Below are 22,838 nucleotides of genomic sequence, written 5' to 3' on the forward strand. Positions count from 1 at the left end.
GGAACAAAGAGTTTCTGTTGTTATTATTCTTAGTCAGTAGAGGCGCTAGTTACGCGGTTCTTTTTAAATTAAATTTTCAAATAACAAAGGAAAAATAACAAAAATCGTTTTCTTTAAACATTTTATGTAAATATTAAATATTGTATTATCAATTTATGTTAAATTTGAGAAAATTTATTTTTAGTTACATTGTATTAAGTGTTTAGATAAAGTGTAAAGCAAAATGTGATTTAAATTTCGCGGGTACTCAAACAGTACTGACTAGGTCGATCACATATCGACTGATGTGGTTGTGGTTGTTTATCTTAAAATATTTTATAGTCTGTGGCCTACCCCACTTTTCCATGAGCGGGCGGGCGGCGGCCATATTTATCAGTGAGGTGTCAGTATTTGTTCAACGTGACGGGATTTTTGGGTGTGGATCTGACGGTTTCCTTTGGTTCTCGACCCCATATACAGTACAAGTGGCATTGTACCTTTTCTGAATGAGTGGTATGTGTTTTTAAAAATATGTTTTAAAACAAATAATAAATAAGAATAATAAGGTGAAAATAGTAAATTTTTTGCACTCGGGCGGCACCGAGCAGACAGGATAAGTCATACAATACTAATTTTCCCATGCGATTTCCGGAGTAACGACGACAGTTTTATCATCATTTACTGATTTGCAATGTTCCTGATTATTTTCTATCACAGATCGGCATCCCACGTCGTGGAGGTTATTTCGTGAAATTCTCGCGTATAGTATTTGCCCGCGGGCAATTTTCAATCTCTTATATCCTTAACGGTTGCCTCCAACTTAAGGTACAGAAATCGCGTCACAATTAAATCTTGATTGGTGTTGATAGATCTGTAAATAGTTTAACAAGAAGAAAAACTGGAAATTGAGAAATGTTGACATTTTTGACAATGACACGACAACATTGCTTTCTCATTATCAATATTAAACTATATAATGGAAAACTATTGCTGATTCATTTTCTTTAGCACACATTAATTTCTTCATTTATTTTACTCTGATTTTGTTATTTTAAGGAATTATTATTTTCTTTTTGTAAGTCTGATTAATAATTTATAACCTTAAATTTGTTATGTAAATTTTACAATAAGTTTTTCAATTTCCAGTTTTAATTTTAAAACACGGTTAAGGATATTTATAAACTAATTTTTGATTCGCTAATTTCGAGTTAAGACATTTTCATTTAAATACTTGTCTTATATAAATGTTTTTGTTTATTTAATGTTATTATTTATTGCTTTATCTACTTTATTATTATTTTTTTTTTTTTTTTGGTGAAATTTGTGTTTTTTTTTAATTCTCATCTTTGCAGGTGATAATAAACATTCATTAACAGTTTCACTGCTGTAATTATGTCGCGAGATTAATATATTCATTAATCAATTTTGCACACAATTAAGATAAAGGCATAATAATGAAATTGCCACTATAGTGAAGAATTTGCCGGTATGTCGTATATCGGTGGACGTACCAAGCCATGACCTTGAAAGTGAGCCTGAACAGTTAGAGATAGTAGTTTCTGTTGCAACGGTTTAAGGGATCTTCTCACATGATTAACATATAGAGAAAATAGAATTTTTTTTTAGAAAACAAATTTCAAAAGGTAGAGATTCTTGGAATTTAATAAATTATAGGACAAGCCTTATGTTGCACCATATGGCATTTTTTTTAAATAAAATAAATCAACTTTTTGTATAGAGGATTTTTTTTTATTTTAACATAAATTTAATAATTCTGGACAAGTGATAATTTTATTTTTTTGAATGTTTTTTGTTTAATAATATAGGTCATTTTTTGGGGAAAATTTTTCTAAGGCTGTAAAAAATTAGAAAAATGATTGGATTATAAATTCTAACAGTTCAATGAACGTAATTCTGTATGAAGAATAAAAATTTAAATATCCCGAACACCATGGAGAATTTTATACAGAGGCCATGTGGATTTGCATTATAATCTTTTTCTTCTTTTGACCATAGAACATTATTACTCTTTCATTATGACATGCATACGTGCCTTTTGTCCCCTCACAAATCGGTCAGTTCTTTTTTCCATTGTTTGAATATTAATAGAGCTATTGCATTGAACTGTCTAGAAATTTTGATAGTATTATCAGTTTAACATATATTTTTTTAGTTTATGATTTTTTTTTTCAATAAATGAAGGTATTTATAATATTTTTCGATAATTAAAAGTAAAATAGAAAATAATTCAGTGATCACACTGTTAATATTTTTATATTAATAATTTATTCCTTTTGAGAAATAGTTGAAAAAGTTTATTATTTTATTTTAGTTTTTTTAACTAATTTTTATGTAATTTATGTATATATTTTTTTTTACAAATTTTTAATCAAAGTACAAAATATAGTTATGTTAGATTTAGATGAATTCTTGAACACGTGATACTTGCAAGTAGGTTTGTGAAATGTGAAACGGAATGAACTACACATTCTTCATTGATATTTGTTGTAGGTTGACTGTCTGTACGAGTTGCAGAACAAACAGACACAATCGTCAAGATGCCGAAACAGGTGTGTTAAACAAACTATTTTGCTTTTCTCTTTTCATTTAACTTTAATTCACATAATGTTATACACATTTATCTCTTATATCGGGATAATATATTTTATGTTTGTATACTTGGAAGTGCTTAACGTTCAACTGAATGAAATAAATTAATTAAAAATTAATCTTGAATATTACGAAAATTGAATTAATAATTAATTAAAATTTATTTTGTTTTACACAGATTTATACTCAATTATAAATTTTTCTTTTTTATTTAATTTTTTCGTTATATTTAAATTACTTTATCAAAATATTTTTAATTTATTGAAAGATTTAATGTAAAAATTTGCAAATTGATCCAAAATTAAAAGATATGGACTATTAATAAATATAAGAATTTTTTTTTTTAAATTCTATAACAAAAATTCATATATGAACGTTGAGAACTTTGAAAGATATGATAATTTACTGTTATTATATAGGTAGAGAATAATTTTTATTTTTTTACTCTTATTATTATTGTGAGTTATCTTTTTGAATACAGTTTGTCGTAAAATGTTTATATTCTCATTAACGTAGACAAGATAGTAACTTTTTATTACGTCTGTCTTCGTATGAATGAGATGACCCCCTTTTCCTTTTTTAAACTTATAAAAATTTCATTATTTCCCATTTAAAAGTCTTTCTTTCTTTCACCAACAATATATATATTTACTCAAATTTTTACTATAATAGGATAAATAAATTAAAAATCAAGTGATTATTTGAAAATTTCAAAATTTAATTTATTTCCATTACATAACATTTAAAATTGCTTTTAAAGAAAAAGACATCATTAAATTATTTTTTCTTTTTGTAATAAAGAATTTGAAAATCCCTTTACTCATCTTTGTAACATCAATGTCAAATCAAAAATGATGTAAGAACTAACCTGAGGAATAAGTTATTGTCTTTTTCCGTTCATGGTCGCGTGCACTGTTTTTTTTTTTTATCAAGGTTTTCGTTATTTATTCTACAATCTCCACATATATAAAAATACCTAATAATTTATGATCTCTTTTATAGTTATAATTTGATAAAGTCATTCACATCACGAAAGAATAAACCTTCATTTGATTTGCAAATTTCATTGTTATATTCCAAGAAAATCTAAATTCATTCATTAATCTTGATTTTCGTTACACGTGCTTTTCATTCATTGAATATTTTGAGATTTTTACATTCTCATCTTTTTTTTTACATATTATCATTTTTTAATTGATAGATAAACAATATGATGATTACATTGTATTTTTTTTTATTGATAAATTTTTGAATTTGTGTTATTTTTTAATTGTTGCGTTTTTGTAAAAAAAAAAAATATATAGATCTTTACCTTGACCTAGTGTGTCAAAGCGCAATTTTCTCGTTACATGCAATTATATTACGTGTTTTGCTTCAGGTTTTAAAAATTGTGAAAATGTTTCGAGTACACACTACACAGGGAAGGAAGTATCTCTCTTCCTTCCTCGCACCAGGTATCTTCTCTCTTCGTGATGCGAGTTGGAGTCACGTGACCCTGTAAAGATGTTTCATCTTTGTTCACTGTCTTGGACGATCTCTCTTTCTCGCCAAAATGGTAAAACAGCACAAACAGCGAGAACGCGTCTATATTGGAGCAATGGCGTAAAAACCTATAAACCAATAATTCAAAATGATCTTCAAAATAATTCTCTACATTTTTTTTTCCTGACTTTCTTCAGGATCAACAAAGGGACTTTATGACTCTTTTTCAGAATTTTAGAACTCCCAATTTGTCCTTAATCTCTCTCTAGGTTTGTTGAATTTACAATTTTCAAAATCTTTTGAAATTCCTTCAAGATTTTATGTTTTTATGATTGCCATATTATTTTCAATCCTTGAGACTTCAAAGATTTGAGATTTTCGAATTTGGTCTACCTAAAGAAGGTCTATCAATTTGGAAAAATTGGTATTAATAATTTTTTCTTTTAAAAAATTCATTTAAAGGGAAATTTAAACTTATGAATTAAGAAATAATGAAAAATTTTAATTTTTAGAAAATATTAAACAAAAATAAGGGTGTAATTTAAAAAAAAAATGTTTGTTAAAAGTTTCTTATTCAGAAATTTAGCACTGATGGATGTATCATGTATGTGGCTCTTATCAAAAGAGAATCAGTTGCATATTGAAGTGTTACAATATCTTATCAGATATTTGCGGATTGATTTGTTGATTTTAGCCTGAGGTGATTGATAAAAATTTGTTAAAATTTACTTGTGTTACGCCATTGACTAGAGGAGTGGTTTAGTCGTCGAGAGGGTCGTAAGGAGGGAGACACGCCAGTTGCACTTGCCCCTTGGCCCATTGTTCGACCTCGTCTAGACCGGCAAACTAAACCGATCAGGCCCCGGATATACGTGCTCCAAAACGGTTACTTCAAATATAAAACCCATCTTCCCAAGTCTCTCTCAAGTGTTCGCGAAATCTCATCTCTCTCTCTCACACACAAGGGAAATTATATTAAATCAAGTTTCTTTTTTATCTCTGTATTTATTGTCCTTGGCATTTCAATTGAATTTGAATTTCTCTTAAACCATGGTTGCCGGTACGAAAATGGTAAGCATTGTGGCGCGCGTCCGTTAAAAATCGCGCGTCAAGCGTCCGTTACAAATTTGGTGGAATTTTTTAAATAATGGAGAAATACATAGATTGTGATTGTTTTTTTTTTCATTATATTTTGAAATAATGTGTTAAATAATATGTGATTTTTATTTTGTAAAATAATTTTTTTTAAATAATAATTATAATTTTTTTTTCTTTTTTAATTCGAAAATTAATAATTAATGTGGTATAGTAAAAGTTAATAGTGTGATTAAAATGATTTTTGTGTTCTTTCAAGATAAACGTGAGGGTGACGACTATGGATGCCGAGCTGGAGTTTGCGATCCAGCCGGCGACCACGGGCAAGCAGCTTTTTGACCAAGTTGTCAAGACCATTGGACTCAGGGAAGTTTGGTTCTTTGGTCTTCAATATACGGATGTTAAAGGCGACCTTACCTGGATTAAACTTTACAAGAAGGTAAGAGATTTATTTCTATGGAAAAATTATGAATCACTTTCAGGTATAGAGAAAATCCCTTTAGGGATCATCCTTTTTTTTTTTGTGAAAGGAGAGGGAAATTTTCTCCTTTACAAAAAAAAATTTGCAACGCTTTTACTCCGTTGATTAATCTTGATTCTATAATTAGCAATCACTAGATAAGACAATTATTTTCCTCTCTTCATCATACGAAAACTGATAAGCTCATTTAAACATTCTTTCGTAAGAGCATTTCATCAATTACGAGATAACTTTTCCTTAAAGATGATTATAAAAAAAAAAAAAATGTTTTTACCTTGAACAATAGGATGTTTAATTCTTTTTACTCTTGAATAATAAAGTTTTTAGCATTTCCGTTAATTCTTTTTTTTCCTTTTCGATTTAATAAATAATAATTAAATACTTTGATTTATCATTGATCGTGGATTATTTTATTTAGCTAGAAAAGAATTTTATTTGAACATAAGTATAATTTAAAATTATTTCTTAATTAGTTTTAATTAAATTATAGTATTAGATTAGTTTTAATTTATTTTACGTGTAAGGAGAAGTTGTCAGGTTCGAAACATTTTTTTTTTTTATTAAAAATACAATTTTATCTTCTTTTTGAATTTTATTTGCCAATTTCTAAGGAAGTTATGCCGTATATCATGTTTAAAATCTTGGAAATTGATAAATAAATTTCAATTTGTAAAAAAAGATTGTTTTTTTTCGTTGATGGAAAAATGGGATCATAATGATGTAGACTTGTGTAATTATTAGTTGATAAATAAATAGTCGATAGTTGATAATTGATAGTTGACAATTAATAGTTTGATATTTACTATAATTATTAGTTAATAAACTATCTATATGTTTAATTAGTAAGTAAAAATAATTTTATTCGTTATAGTAAATTTTCAATAAACTTCCGTTTAGTGAATTTTATGTAAATAATTATTATATTGTAAATTGTTTGGAAAACAGGAACTTCCGTAATATATTATAAATATGATTTATAAGGGGCTGTAATTGATTAATTATAATCAGGGAGTTAATTATCCAATTCTTCTTCATGCTCCACTACTTGATCAGTGGGTATTGTTCATTTCCCAACGGTATTTAATCATATCAGTAAAGAATGTTCCAAGAGTATAAAATATATATTACAGTATTCAGTCATCTGGAAATCCTAGAAAGCCTGAAATTTTACAGAACAGATATTTTTCTTTTTCTAAGCTTGACCTTTTTGATAACGTGGACAGCTTTCAATGATTTTCTCCTTAATCCTTTTAGAATTTTATAAATTATTCATTTTTTTTCATTTTATAAAAATTGTTGTTTTTCCACTGTTTTTATTATTTAAATAATCAAATTTTTCAAATTATAAGAAAAATTCCAAGGTTTGAAATTTCTGATTACATTTATTTGCCGTTATGGCAGATGATTTAAAAAAAAAAAATTCCAAGAGATCAACATCTGGATAGAATTATTCTCTACTAAATGTCGCATTCGAGATATAATAAAAATAATTTATAGCCAAAGAAATAGGGAGAAAATTTTATTCAATTTGGTAATTTTGTGGGTAAAGGGTTTCTTCTTCTTTTTTTATCATTTACACATATGGTTTATAAGATACCTAGAAATAAAAGTCTCTTAAGTGAATACCGTTGGAAATCACAGTGACCCAGTCATGCAACTTGACATTCCAGACGTTTAAAACCGTTGCAAAACGATACTGCTATTTTGTTATATAGTGACGAAAAAAAAAACAAGGATGGGGGGAATGTAACAAAATTGTATCCTGAGTAATTGTCATCTTCTAATTTGAACAAAACTAGAAAATCTTGTTTCTTCATTAAGGATTTTATGTCGTTATTTGTCAGAATCATAGCCTTGTGAAATTTCCAATCCTCGTGACGATAACCAGTTTCTTCGATTTTTTTTCCTTATCAAAAGGATTTATATAACGCATCGAGTATAACATTTCAATTTTCTTCGAAAACTCTACACTATTTTCCCTATTCAATAATATTATAATATCAAAAAACGATTCAATTTGAAAATTTTCTAATTATTTTCAAAAATTTCAATTTCATAAACTTTCTTTGCTCGAAAATTTGATTAAATAAAATTTTAATAAAAAGTAATTTTTAAAAATTTGAAAAATAAAAAATTCAATTTGAATTAATAATTTTTATATATAGAAGAATATAATTTATGCGTCTTTTATTCTAGTGAGTCGATTGTAATAAAAATGAAGACACAATATTCACGAGTTGAAGGAGGAACTTATGTCATATGTTGATAAGAAAACTGTCTGGGGCAATGACGATATTCATATATGATGTCATCGTCTTTTCGGAATTCTTTGAGACTTCGCAACCCTTTCATATACAATAGTTGAAGTCAATAACAAGTTCCTCCAACTTGTCGCTGCGTCAGCAAACAAATCTCCAGAGAAATAGTTTGTGTATCTATCTATGAATCAGAATGATTCACTAAAATGATAGAATGCTACCTTCTTTTTTTTTTACATCTCATCTTTCGTCAGATAAATCAACTGATTATGATTCTAATGAAATATATTAATTTTACGATTCATGAAAATTATTAATTCCGCGTTTTTTTTTTTTTTTGGAAATTGTTAAAATTCATTTATATCGATTTTTGATTTACAAAATTTTATATAGATATTTCAAAATTCAGTTTTAGTAGCGATACTTGGATTTTCTCATCTCAAGCGAATTTCAATGACAGATCCGGAATCGGATTCGGTTAATTCGATTTGTTTCAATTGAGTTAGTTTTTCTTCTTAATCAAACAAAATTGATGTAATCTTCTAGAGCTGAACAAACGATTTTGTCTCCATTTCTAGAAAATGTTGAGAGAACAATGAGTTTTAAACTTAAATTCCTGAAGGGGGGTTTTTTTTTCAAATTTAAAAACTTGAAGATAACAAGGGTTTTTTTTTCTATTAATTAGCTTTCACCGCGGTGAGATTAAATCAAGACACGCCTTCACCTTGACACTCTTGATATTAATATTTTCCAATTTCTGTGTGACCATTTCTTCTTTGTGTGAACACAAATGTTTTTAAGTTGCATTTCTATATTTGTAATTCCGGTGTTTAGTCTTAGAAAATGGGGGAAAAAAAATTATTTTTTCAAAGAAAAATAGGGTATCTGTTCTTTTTCGGAAGCAGGTGGTCAACAGGTGATGTTTGATATGAATATAACGGACGTTCAAGGCACCCAAGTGTGAGATAATTGTGACTGAAACGATAATATAATACTAAATGTGAATTATTATGCAACAATTGCGAATATTTTTTTTTTTCTTCAATTCAATAAAGACAATTAATGATTTTTAATTTTAACCTAGGATCTGATAATTAAATATGACAATTTTTTATTTTCGAAAAACAAGTACTAATTTTTGTTCACAAAAAAATAAGTTTTTTTAAAAATTTTTTTCGATTTTATTTTTTGGGTCTCTTATTTTTGTATTTAAATTTCATTGTTTATAATTTATTTTCTTGGTTTTAATTGTGATTGTTTTTTAATTTTTCTTTTCTATTTTTATCTGTTTTTTTTTGTTTAAGTTTAACATTTCATTTCTAAGATCATTGAGTTCACGATAAAAATTATAGTAATTCACAGGTAGTATTCAGTATCTCGAGAATTATATTGTTTTATCTGACTTAGTATTTGTCATAATCAATCTCTATAAAATAGTGTAGTAGTCAAATGCTTCTGTATAAAATTTTTTATTTTTGAAAAGATAAATGACACTTTTATCTTCCTAAGGTCAATAAAAAGAATTTAGATTTTCCTTTTAATAGTTTTATTTAATTATATATACATTGATAAACATCTTTATAGTATTTTTTTTTTTTTTTTTAATATTTTATTTTTATAAAAATTTTTCTGTAATTTCAATTTAAATACTAGAAAAATAATTTACGATAATTTAGTTTTCGTTTATACTGCCTTTAGAATATATCTTTAGAGATATTTTTTTTAGACTGTTGCCCTTGAAACATTTTTAAAATTGCTTAGACGTAGCACATGTTGTAGATTTCTTTTTCTCTGTCCTTGATCTTCTTACCTGCTCCAAAAAAAGAATCTTCATATGGTATAAAATCTAGTAGCTTATTGAAATATTTTGTTCAATTTTAAAACTGAAATTTAATTTTTTTAAAAGATGAAAAAAAAAAATGTGACTATTTACATGCAGCCTGAAAGTATGATAGCAAGAATGGTGAAAAAGGAAGTGAAAAAGAAAGTTCGAAAGTTGAAAGGCTACTCTGATTCCGATACTGATGACGACGAATATGATGGCAGTTTGGTAAGCTGAGGATTTCATTTCCTCTTTACCCCTACTCCATCCAATATAGGCTATTATTTAATTTCAATTAATTGAAACTAATTCAATTAATGAAAAATATACAATTACTGGATACAAAAAAAATTGCTCATTCTAAAAATAAAAATTAGCAAAAAAATTAATTAATTTAAAATATAATAAAAAATAGTTAATAATTTTCAATATTTTTTTTTTCAATTATTTTTCAGAGAAAATTATTTATCTATTTAGATAAAAGGTTTAAAAAGTAATTTCCATAGAATGAATTTGCTCATCAGTATAAGCATTATTGTAAAATTGAATTGTTAGTAAATGATTTTTAAATGTGACAGTTCAAAGGTTATATAGAAGAAAGAAAAAAAGAAAAAAAAACTTATGTTCTTAAATGACTTACTGCCACAGGAAAGATAATAACACTTAGTTAAATTTACTTCTATAATTACTCATTTAGCTTTAAATGCTTTTCCTGAGTTATAATAGCACTAAAGGGATCTTCTAATTAACTTGTTATCATGGTTTAACGTAGAAAACAAAAGTAAATAGATAAAAAAAAGTAATTCAAAATAAATATGATTCAAATTAATATTTTTTAAAAATTATAGATTGTTTTGTAATAAGTTTCTTTAATATATATCATATATATCTTCATAATCTTTTTTTTTCCTTCGAAACTTCGAGTTCATTTTCTCATTATAAAAAAAAAAATTTATTATTATTATTTCCTTGGACTACAACTCACAGAAGTAATTGTCTATTTTTATGATTCTCTTTATTTTTACACATTGAGAAAAATTTGCAAATTCGCTTTTTATTTTTAGTAAAATTTGAATTTTTTTTCTTTTTATATTTTTACAGAATTTTTTCTGTTTTTATTTCAAAAAATCATACATATATGAATATATAGTAAAGTTTTTAGTAATTTTAAAGGATTACCATGTTTTGTATTATGCAAATCTTGTTATTTCTAGATCATAATAAATTATACCAAAAAAGAAAATCCATTTAAGTTTAAAAGTTTTTTTTTATAAATTTACATAGGATTTATTCTGAATATATATAACAAGTTTATATCTTTATTAATCTTAAATAATAATAATAATAATAATAATAAAAACACAAATTTATCTAGAAAATTTTGAAAAAATGAATAACTTCTAATAAAGTAATAATTAATTGCAAAATTAATTTCTTTAAATAAAGAAAATGTTATTTGAAAAAATTAATTACGATTGTCTTATCTTAACATAGAGAAAACTGGCCCACGTACTTCGCTTTTAACTCGTGACTTATTTTAACGATTGTTCTTTTTACGGCATAAAAACTCAGACTGAATATAGTACAATGCCTATATGATTCACAAGAAACCAACAACCTGTCCAATGAATTTTTATTTTATCTTTTAAATGTTTTCTTTATTTTTTTTTTTAATATGATAACTTTTATAATAAATTGCTCTTCGTATTTTCAATTATATTATCATTTTATTTTTTTATTTTTTAATATTATTTTTAATCTTATTTGTTTTTTTCTTTTTTTTAAACTTAAAGCGAAAAATCAATTTTTAAATAATAAAATAATTATATGTAGTTCAAACATTAACATTTGTTTTTTGAAAATCATTTTCAGCCTAATAATTAATTGTGAATGATGATAGTTGAAATAACTAGTGTAGTGTATTGTTTTTTAATTGTCACTTTTATTAAATACTTTGAACTTTAATCCACGCGTGTATACGATATGCAATATATATATATACTGATAAATTAAATGTTTGTGAAAAAATTAAATTTTTTTTTTCAAAATTTTGTTGACAATAAAATTAAATTTTAAAGGAAATAATTTATTGCAGTAAGATTAAAAAAAGATTTTCATTGTTTGAATTTTACGGTAACTGTTTACATAAAATAAAGTAAATTTGTTTCGTGACTCTTGTTTGTCTATTTAGCATCCAATAAATTTTGGATGCTGATCTTATATCTTTTATTAGACTCTGACGTTTCTAAAGTGTTGAGCATTTTATCATAAAAGTTTAAACTCAGAAGTTATTTCAAAGTTTCAATGACGATTTAGAGTACAATCGTTTTTTTTTTTTATTTTTTCTTCGAGTTTAATTATAGAAACTGAATCTAACTAAAAAGAGAATTTTGTACGATAAATTTGTTTTTTTTTTTTTAGAAAGCAACTGTAAAACGGGAAGTAAGAAAATAAAAAATTAAATTTCTTTGCATATTTTAGAAATGTTTAAAAATATTTTTTTCTATTTGGATTTGAATATATTTTGAAAATAAGATCCGGTTATGGCGATCAATATAAGCTATATGATCCTTATTCAGTTGTTCTTGTTTGAAAATTATTGCAATGAAGTTGTACGTAACCTGTCTATTATAATAATAATACTTAAATCCAGCTTTTGTACTAATAGATGGCTTACGCATAAAAGAAAACGCTGCAATGACAGCCTTCGTAACAGTTTCCGTTCTCTGTTGTATATAAAACCTCTTTAAATGCCAACAGTATCAGTACCAATTTTTTCGCTATATTTTTGTTAAAAGGAACAAATAAATCACTCTCGATATTTTTTTCACATTCCAATTCGTTTTTATTTTCTAAGATGGAAAAAAAACCAAATATTTGTTTCAAATAAATTTTATTTGTCTTTTAAATTAGGATTTATTAAAATTTTTATTGATCTCTTTTTTTAAAGATTTTCGATTGATTAGAAATTTTGTGAGATTATTTCCATTTGGAAATTTATTGTTGAATTATTATTCTCACTTATATGCATTATATTCCATGGGAGAATATGTGTTATGGGTGGTCAACCTTTGAAGATCGTGTGGGTAGAAAAACCGGTATAACAATAGACTTGTATGGGAAGTTGTCTCCTATATGTTCCAATGATAACCCACTGCTTCTCTTATTACTTCTTTTGTTTTGCATATATCCATTATATTCCTTTTTATACTAAAAACGAAATCCCCATCTTAATAGAGAGAAATTTTTCTCCATTGTCAGATCGACAAATTTGTCTGTAAAAAGTTCCTTTTTTCACACACAAAAAAATTTTCGTTTTTTTTGCAAATACCATTGTTTTTAATATATATATATATAATACCAATTTTTTTTTTACATTTTTATCAACTTAATTATTAAGGTTGTTTCTTTTATTAATAAATAATAATTTGTGATTTTTATTTTTAGATAAAAATTGGATTAATTAGATTTCTTTTTTCAAATAGAGACATGTGTGAAATTTTCAAGTGAGATTCCAATTGACATGGAAAAGTGTGAACCTTTAAAGGTGATTTTCTTGAGACAGTCCTGGAGAAATAGGTAGATTATTCGACCTCGAGAATTGAGTTAGGAATGGAACGTCTCTTTGGTCATATACAGGTGCGTTCTCTTCAATGGACTGTGGACTCTTGCGTAATGATGGGTACCACACTAGGATTCTGTACGATTATATACTCTCGCATAGGTTAAAAGAAGATGATTTTTCGTCTCTCAAATAGGATAATTTTGCTCACATTTTACTTTTCATTGTAATATTAACAACACGAGACTGTATAATATCAAAAGGCCATTGAATTCTACAATCTTCGATCGTTTTAGAAAATATTATTATCTATCGTTATTTAATCCTTTTAGCTTATAAAGGATTTTTCTTATGTTTTGCTATTTCTTCCTTTTATTAATTAATTTAATAAAATTACCATTATTTTATTTTTATTCAATTGGTAATTTTTCCTCTATGATTCATCATTTTTCTGAAAAAATGATCTGATCAATTTTCTTATATAATTGATTCTTCTACAATTTGTTATAATTTAATCGTTTTTCTATAATTATTAATTCTTCTCGATTTGATGGTTTTCTCTAATTTATTGGTGACTTTCTCGTGAATCATAAATTTTTCCAATTATTCCATTTTTATTTATTATTATCATTTAATAATTATTACATTAATTTTTTTAATAAGGAGACAAAGCGATGATTTCTCAAAATACTATTCGTGTTGAGAAAAATAAATTATAAATTGAGAATTTCTAAAATTATTTAAGAAAAAAATTTTATTGACAAATATATTTACAAATGATTGAATAGATCATATATGGTAAATGATTATATAGTGATGTTACTCGTGACTGAATTATCCACGTGCGAATAATATCATAGAGCGCTTTGTTGAGCGGTGAATGACCCTCTTAATTAAATAAATTCTCAAGCTCCAACATTACTTGACCATTAAATTTTTCTTTCTTGATTTATTTTATATTATATTGAATCAAGAATTCAGAATCTTAATATCTTTTTGAAAAATTATATTTTTTTTTAAATTTTAATAAATCTATTTAACATTAATAAATATAATTACGTTTTATTACTTACTAAATTTTATAATAAATATCTCAGTGTAATTATTTATTTAATTATGTAATTAATTAATTAATTAATTATGATTAAATTAATTTATAAATTAATTTGTACATTAATTTGTAAATTAATTTGTTTAGATATAATATGACATTTTTGAAATATAATCGAACATTAAATTAATTCGACAATTATATTTGTATTATAAACTTGTTATATGAGAAAATTTTATCAAAGCAATTAGTGAGGAGTCTTGGCAGGTTTAGTATAAGAAAGTTTAATGATTGTGTGATTGTAAATGATTAAGGCACTGTGTGGATTCGTCACGCAGACGACAATAATTAGCCCCCAGTGAGAAAATTAATATGCAATATATCTCTAAAGAAATTTGTAATAGCAATATAAGAAGTCGATATATCACTTTTTTCGATAAGAATTTTTTTTAAATATTAATATATTATATGTATATATAAATATGTTGCAATTTTCCATGACCTTTTTTTCTTGTCAGTTATCATTAATGGTTGTTGTAAAAAATGTTATTCTTTATATAGGAAAATTGTTAAGCTAATTCTGTTTGAAGTTTTATGACAAAAACGGAAGATTAGATTAACTGAAATACTTTTCGTGTCTCTAATTGACATCAGAGAATGAAATAGATAACATATTATGTTACATGATAACAATAATAATATACATTTTCTTGTTGGTGAAATTGTTTAATACATTTTGTTTTTTCGATTTTCTATTCTTATTAATATTAATTTAAAATTATTTCAAATATTTTCTGTAAGTTTATCTCGATATAGAAAAAAAATTTTATTATATGAGCATATTTTTAATTATTAATGCATATATATGCAAAATAAGTTTCCAAACGAGTATAATGTTTTAATGATAAACGTACAGAAATTGTTAAAAAAAAAAAAAAAAAAAAAGAATGCCAGTGAATCACTTTTCCTGCATACGTTAACTGTTTCGTATTTTCCTTGTTTTTAACACATGCACATCACTATATTTAACAACTGGAAGGCTGGACTTTCATTCTTGTCTAGGGTAAGATTATTAACAAACTTGATAACAAGTGTGAAAATGCATGAACAAATAATAATATTATTATTTGATTAGATTTTTTATTATCTCAATGTATAGTGACCTGCGCGTGATAAATTTTCATTTCGTGTCTATATTAAAATATTCCCATTATAAAGAAGATTATTTTTTAATGCAAAAAAATAAAGTTCAAAAAAAAAATGATTATAAAAACAAATTTTTCTATTTTTTAACCAATATAAATTAAATAATAATGAATATATAATTAATTTATTTCTTTGATAAATAAAATAGAGAAATATTTATAAAATAAAAAAAGACTAGTTCTTTTTAGAAAAAATGTAAAATGATTGCAGGTGGTTCCATTCAAGCATCGCAAATTCAGCAATGTAAGATTTAAATTAAAAAAAAATTATTCACTGTTTTTGTCATGAAAAATAAATTCACATTTGTTATTGAAAATTTTAGACACTAGTTTTGTTTTTGAGCATTCAATTTTAACAAAGATGTTAACGATCAATTATAAAGATATATGTAAAAGCTTCCTGTGGATTTTACACGTGATAGAGAATTGAAAAGTAAAAAAAAATATATACATATACAAATCTCAAATCATTAATGTATTATATAAATCTGTTTACTAATAACTAGTCCGTTTTGTTATTTATTAATGAGCTCTAATTGAAAATATTAGACTATAAAATTTGGCTTTCAATAAATTAATTTAAATTAACTTATTAAAATGTTAATTAAAATTTCGCGGATTCAATTTGTCCAAAATTTTATTTATTCAAATTTTTTATTATTATTTATCTTATTATTTTTTTTATTCTATAAATGATAAATTTAGTATTTTTATTGTAAAAATTATTATTTTCTCAAACGGTTTAAACAAGAAGCTGTAAAATGATAACTGATGGAACTAATTAGGTGATAAAAATGAAATAATAGAATTATTCACTATAGTATATGTTTTTTCTAGCTTTGCTTGTTTGTGTCGTTTACAATTATTTTTTTTTTCTCTATATTATTTGAGTTACCAGGAAGCTGTAGATGTTTTTTTTAAAAAATCTAGTCTGTCTCGTGTGTTAACACTTTTTTCTATAAAGCACGCTATTTTTTTTTTACAACATCTTCCTTCCGTCAAGTTCTTATTATCAGTCATATGTTACGCAACATGGCTAATTAATAAATATGAAAAATCATGGCACTAGCATTGAACTACAACGTTGAGTCAAGGCAAACTTGGAAAAGTCAAACAGGTGACATTTTTTTGTAAAAAGAATTAGCTCCTTTTTTTATTGTAAAAAAAAGACTTGCAAATAGTTTTGCCTCAACAAAGTGTCTATGATTAATTATAATAAAATTGCATATTATCTTATTATAAAGGAAGCAATATTGTTATCAAATTACAAATTTTATTAAAAATCTATTTTTTCGATTGTGTTGTTAATTAACTAATTAATTTGTGTAGATAAATTTATAAAAAATTAATTATCGTAACATTAATGGTTTTAACTTAAAAAAGTAATTACGAGAGGAAGTTAAAGAGATTGATTTATTCATCTCTCAAAATATTTTCAAGATTATTTTAGCTTCTTGCACTTCTATTTCTAAAGTTTACGACACTGGCAGGAAATTGTGTTTGTCTTTATCTATCCTTAGACGAAAAACATGAAATTGATTTGAAATGTCAAGACGAGGAGTAATTCTTTTTTTACTCTGTGTTTGCACTTTGTGTGTATATATTTCAGAGATTGTTTTTCTTTATAGCATGCAGCAATATTATTTTAAAATGAACAAAAAACACAAATGTATTTTAATTTTATTTTAAATCACACGCGTTTCTTTTTTATACGTTTATTGACAAGAATAATATAATTAACATTTGGTTACAATTTTCAGGTGATCAATCAAGAAGTGAAAAAGGAGAATCCACTTCAATTCAAATTTCGTGCCAAATTCTATCCCGAGGATGTTTCCGAGGAACTCATCCAGGATATAACTTTGCGCCTTTTCTATCTTCAGGTAATTGACAAGAACATTTCAAATTTAATTGGAAAATGAAAAATGTATTTTATTATTAAAAAATATTGTTATTTTCTGTAGGTGAAAAATTCCATCCTCACTGACGATATTTATTGTCCACCCGAGACGTCTGTTCTTCTCGCTTCTTATGCAGTGCAAGCAAGATACAATGATTACAATAAGGCATTCCATACAATAGGTTTCTTGTCAAATGACCGTCTGCTTCCGCAGCGTGTCATGGACCAACATAAAATGAGTAAAGAAGAATGGGAAACCTCTATTACTAATTGGTGGCAGGAACACCGTGGTATGATTCGCGAAGATGCGATGATGGAATACTTGAAAATTGCTCAAGTATGTATTTTTAATTTAATTGAATATTAATTATTTAATTTTAATTAGATTTTTAATTAATTAATTTTACAATTCAATATATTTCCTATTGATTAATTTCTATATTTTAGGATTTGGAAATGTATGGCGTCAATTACTTCGAGATTCGTAATAAAAAGGAAACTGAACTCTGGTTAGGAGTTGACGCATTGGGTTTGAATATCTATGAGAAAAATGACAAACTCACTCCAAAAATTGGTTTTCCCTGGTCGGAAATAAGAAATATTTCATTCCATGACAAAAAATTCATGATCAAACCAATTGACAAAAAGGCACCGGACTTTGTTTTCCTAGCACCACGTGTCAAGATCAATAAAAGGATTTTGTCTCTTTGCATGGGAAATCATGAACTCTATATGCGTCGACGTAAACCCGATACCATTGACGTTCAACAGATGAAAGTAAGTTTTAGTAAATTCGATTTTTTTTTTTATTAAATTGCGTTTTTTCTAACTACTATTATTAAATTTTAGGCTCAAGCGAAAGAGGAGAAGATAGCACGTGAGAAGCAAAGAGAAAAACTTCAACTCGAAATTGCAGCCCGAGAACGCGCTGAGAAAAAACAACAGGAATATGAAGAGAGGCTGAGGAATATGGCCGAGGAAATTCAAAGGCGAAATGCCGAATTAACTGAAGCGCAAGAAATGATTCGTCGTCTCGAAGAGCAATTGCGACAATTGCAAGCTGCTAAAGAAGAATTGGAAGATCGTCAAAAGGTAAATTCACTATTTTTTTAAACAAAATTTGACTTGAATTAATTACATGTAAATTGAATTTTTACAAGTAAAAAATAAAAAATAATTATTAATAATTGTAATAGTAATTATTATGTAACTAAGGGTGTTGTAACAATTATAACTAATAATGAATTAATTATCAGGAACTGACTGTAATGATGGAGAAATTGGAGCGTTCGAATGAAATGGAAGCCGCCGAGCGAGCCAAACTTGAACAAGAGATTAGAGACAAACAAGAGGAGGTCCATCGCATTCAATCCGAAGTAGAAGTGAAGGATGCTGAGGCTAGAAGGTTACAGGAAGAGGTTGAGGCCGCCAGGTAATAAAATAAATTTTAAATTGAAATTTAAATCACAAAAATTGGATAAACAAATAATTTCATTTTTTTTATTCAGATTGCGACAAGAGGAAGCTGACAAAGCTTTCCAGGCGAAAGCAACAACACCTCTTCATCATCACGTTCAAGAAAACGAAGAAGAGGGTGAGGAGGAAGAGGGCGAATACGAAGGAAGACACAGAGATGTGACAAAAGACCTCATCACCGATGAGTCGATAATTGATCCAGTTGAGGAGAGACGTACTCTCGAAGAAAGAAGTGAACGTCTTCATTGTCAATTGAAGGTAAAAGCAAATTTCATTTTTTAATAATAAAATCAGATTATTATAACAATTGAGTTTCACAATAAAAAATAAATTTTCTTTTTTCTTTTCTATTCAGGCATTGAAACACGATCTCGCTCAATCACGTGACGAAACAAAAGAGACGGTGATGGACAAAATTCACAGAGAAAACGTTCGCCAAGGTCGTGACAAGTACAAAACTTTGCGCGAAATTCGCAAAGGAAACACCAAGCGTCGTGTTGATCAATTCGAGAACATGTAAATTTTTAAATTTTTATTTCCTATTTTTTTCCAAAAAAAAAAAAAAAAAACTACTAAGCAACACTTTATCATCCGAGACAAATATTGACCCGATCGCATGCATGCAGTTTCTACGATAGCATTTTTTTTTTGTTTTAATGGTCTAAACAAACATCTCCATTCTCGACAATGATTCTATTTATTTGTCGAAGCATCGAGCGAATATAAAATTCAGTCTTCCACATTAATCCAAGGAAGGAGAAGCAGCAATATTTTTGCGAAAAACAAAATTACAGACACTTGGAAAAATATTTTTATCACATTTTTTCCGAGACTTTTGAACGACAATCGCTGATGTTAAATTTTATCGGTGAAATCACTTTAGATTTGTTTTTTTGTGTTTTTTTTTTTCTATAACGAAACGTGTTCCTGAAGGTGTGCCAGTATTCTCGAAAAGTATTCTTTTTGCGAACTTTTCCTTGATTACGTCCAGCAACACGATTTGCACTGCCTGTTGGTTTTTTTTATGGGTTTTTTTTGTTTGTTTAAATAACAAATCTTTATTAGCTACTTTTACAGACTTTGTACGTATTGTTGTATGTACGTAGAGAAGAAGATGGAATCAAGAGGGAAATTTTTGCGAATATAGAATTATAGAATCGAGATTTCTACTGGAGGCAATCGATTTTGTAACAAAGTGATATTCAATATCAAAAGAAAGGATTTTTATATATATATAGATCAATATATAATAATTGAGAAAAATGCCTCGTAGGATTTTTTCTTGCATGGTGAAATCTCAAGTTCAGTGGGAATGCGAGAAATATATTTGAAAAGTTAAAGAAAGACGAAGAATTTTGAAAAAAAAGAAATCTAGAGAAAAAATTTTGGAAATATAGAATCTGAAAAAAAAGAAACAAGAGTTTTAGAAAAATACTCTTAAAATAGAGACAAATTTTTGGGAAAAATTGAAACGCTAATGAGAAAATTTCCACTATACGCGAGCTCACCATGTCCTGTTTTTACATTATTAGCACGTTCGGAATACGATTTACTAATTAGTGATTTTATATCGATCACACTCGTGGCCTTTATTGATTATACATATTAGTACTAGTTACTTATATGTACGATAGAAAAAAAAGAGAGAAAGAGAGAGAATGTATGTTTGCATATGTGAGAGCGCAAAGAATTTTCAAGAGAAAATAAAAAAAAGAATGAATGGAAGAAAACGACGTGGCGGTTTGGTACTCTGTGTGCTATTTTTTTTAACAGAATAAACGGCTCGTCATTAAAAAAAAAAAGAAATCATTTTTAACACAAAAAAACTACTGCGAATCTTTAAAGGAAAAGTAGTTTATTTTTTGAATCGAATTATTTCAAAAAATTTACAATTCTGAATAAAAAAATGTACCAACTAAGCGTTTTATAAATGCTGCCAATTGTCATTTCTTCATGAAATACAAGCGATCAATGAAATTCAAATGACATCCGAATTGATCAGAATTAAAAAAAAAAAAAAAAAAATTGTCCGAATGTCCGTCGATAATTATTATTCATCAATTGTAGTATTATCAAAACCACCACTCGTTACAATCGTGAACAAGAAATTTAAAAAAGCATTATCAAATGAAATAACGATAGATATTTTTTCATTATATTTAATAGTAATATTTACAAATTAGTAGTCTTATTATTATTATTATATTATTATTATTATATTATTATATTATTATTATATTAATATTAATGTTTACAGTTTAGCAGTGTTATTGAAATACTATTAAATGTCAACTATGGTCGTTTCATTTTTCTACAAATTAATGTAGAAATTTAAATCGACAAAAAAAAGGAAACTTTTTTTAAAAAATCTTTTGAACTGTTCCGCAAAGTGTTTTTTTTTTCTTTTTTTTTAACAGGAAAACAAAACAAATATTTTTTCTACCGTCGTCTTGAAAGTTTAAAACTATTAACAAAAAAAAATTGAAAATAAAACATTCCAGACGAACTCTACTGTGAATTGTTTATCTTTGCTACGACTATACAAAAAAGAGGAATTTTTTTATATAGAAAATAGATTGATATATTATATATTGGAAGCAAAACAGCGAAATTTTTGATAAAAAAAGAAAAAATTTTTTTTCCGAACGGTACTTAAGTAATTCATCGAATTAAAGTTTATATGCGTCCAAATACAAAACTCGTCTTCTTAAATAGTATATATATATAAATAGTGCGGACATAGAAAATTGCAATGCAATATCGTACTACGTGTAAATAAACATTGATCGAACGCCTAACATTTTTCCAAATATGATGAATTATTTTTATCTAAAAAACAAAATAATTACTATATTTATAAATGAAAAATGTAATTTTAAAAACTGAATTTTTACAACGTTTGTCACTGCTGTGCAAAAAAAAAAAAAAATTAGATTTTTTATTCTCCTATTAAGGTAGTTTAGATGCGACAATCTCTGTTAAAAGTTAATTTTGAGATTTTAAAGATATATTTTTTCTTTTTATAAATCGGTATGAAAAAGAAAAATTGATTTTTTTACATAAAAATATTAAACTAAAGAACTTTAAACTCTTCAATAAAATTTTTAGTTTTAACTTTTGACAGTGATTGTCGTGAGTTAACCACCATAGCAAAAAAAATTCTCCAATTTTTCATTTTTTGAAAAAAGTGAAGAAACTTTTTTTACATATTGAAATACGTTTCAATGGGAGAGAAAGTCAATATATATTTAAACGGCCATAAATGAAAGTTTTGATTTTTCTTTTATTCAATATTTTAACTGTTGTTTTACGATAATTCGTATATTAATAAAGTTATTATATTGTTGGGATAAAAGAAAATTCACGCACGCTGGTGAAAATAACAAAAAAAAAAAAAAAAAAGACGGAAGACACTGTAAATTAAAAGAAAAATGTTGGTGCGAGGATATATATGAAAATTATACTTGTACTTTGCTGGAAAGGCTAGAGATTGTTTAAATAAAACTAATACCGCATATATTGATTATATTAATAATCAATACCTTAAAATCCTCATCATAACCTTTTCCTAATCGAAATACAATTTTTTTTTTGTATTTATTACACATTTTTTTTATACATTCTACACAATTATTATTCATAAACAAATTTGTTTAAATAATAATTAATTTAATTTTAAATAATTAATTGCTTGATTTTTAAAAATTTTTTGATATTTTAAAATAATTAATAATAAATTTATTAAATATTATTTTGTTTTTTCAATTCTTGAATAATTAGTTTAAAACTTCCAGCAGAGAACATGAGGTGTTATTATTTGTTGTAATAATATTTATATTATTATTTTTATTATAATATAAATATTATTTATAATTTATGCTCAGTATTACTTATATATATTCATATAAAAGATAAAA

At 25.9% G+C, this 22,838-nt stretch overlaps 1 protein-coding gene across 6 annotated transcripts; it reads left to right on the top strand.

Moving 5' to 3' along the window:
- The first annotated feature begins 328 nt into the window (after positions 1-328).
- Positions 329-22,438, top strand: LOC127284653 (moesin/ezrin/radixin homolog 1). Of its 6 annotated transcripts, XM_051310205.1 has the most exons (13): positions 329-492; positions 2,491-2,549; positions 5,426-5,605; positions 9,845-9,955; positions 15,380-15,403; positions 15,757-15,789; positions 17,306-17,428; positions 17,510-17,782; positions 17,893-18,222; positions 18,295-18,537; positions 18,702-18,877; positions 18,954-19,179; positions 19,277-22,438. In XM_051310205.1, the coding sequence occupies exons 2-13, from the start codon at positions 2,538-2,540 to the stop codon at positions 19,439-19,441; spliced, it is 1,896 nt and encodes a 631-aa protein (XP_051166162.1). In that variant the 5' UTR covers positions 329-492; positions 2,491-2,537; the 3' UTR covers positions 19,442-22,438. The 6 variants fall into 6 exon arrangements, with proteins under 6 accessions (XP_051166162.1, XP_051166161.1, XP_051166163.1 ...); XM_051310204.1 differs by lacking the exons at positions 329-492; positions 2,491-2,549 and adding an exon at positions 4,882-5,142; XM_051310206.1 differs by lacking the exons at positions 329-492; positions 2,491-2,549; positions 15,757-15,789 and adding an exon at positions 4,882-5,142.
- The last annotated feature ends 400 nt before the right edge of the window (positions 22,439-22,838 follow it).

Source organism: Leptopilina boulardi, unplaced genomic scaffold (assembly GCF_019393585.1).
Source record: "Leptopilina boulardi isolate dan_hultmark-lab unplaced genomic scaffold, ZJU_Lbou_2.1 LbouV2_325, whole genome shotgun sequence".
Classification (NCBI taxonomy): Eukaryota; Metazoa; Arthropoda; class Insecta; order Hymenoptera; family Figitidae; genus Leptopilina; species Leptopilina boulardi.

Excerpts from the sequence above, each read along its gene's own strand:
- LOC127284653 (XM_051310204.1), top strand. The coding sequence starts at position 5,122 with ATGGTTGCCGGTACGAAAATG. Across the intron at positions 17,429-17,509 it reads TGCGCCTTTTCTATCTTCAG|GTGAAAAATTCCATCCTCAC; the intron begins GTAATTGACAAG and ends TATTTTCTGTAG. Across the intron at positions 18,878-18,953 it reads GAAGAGGTTGAGGCCGCCAG|ATTGCGACAAGAGGAAGCTG; the intron begins GTAATAAAATAA and ends TTTTTTATTCAG.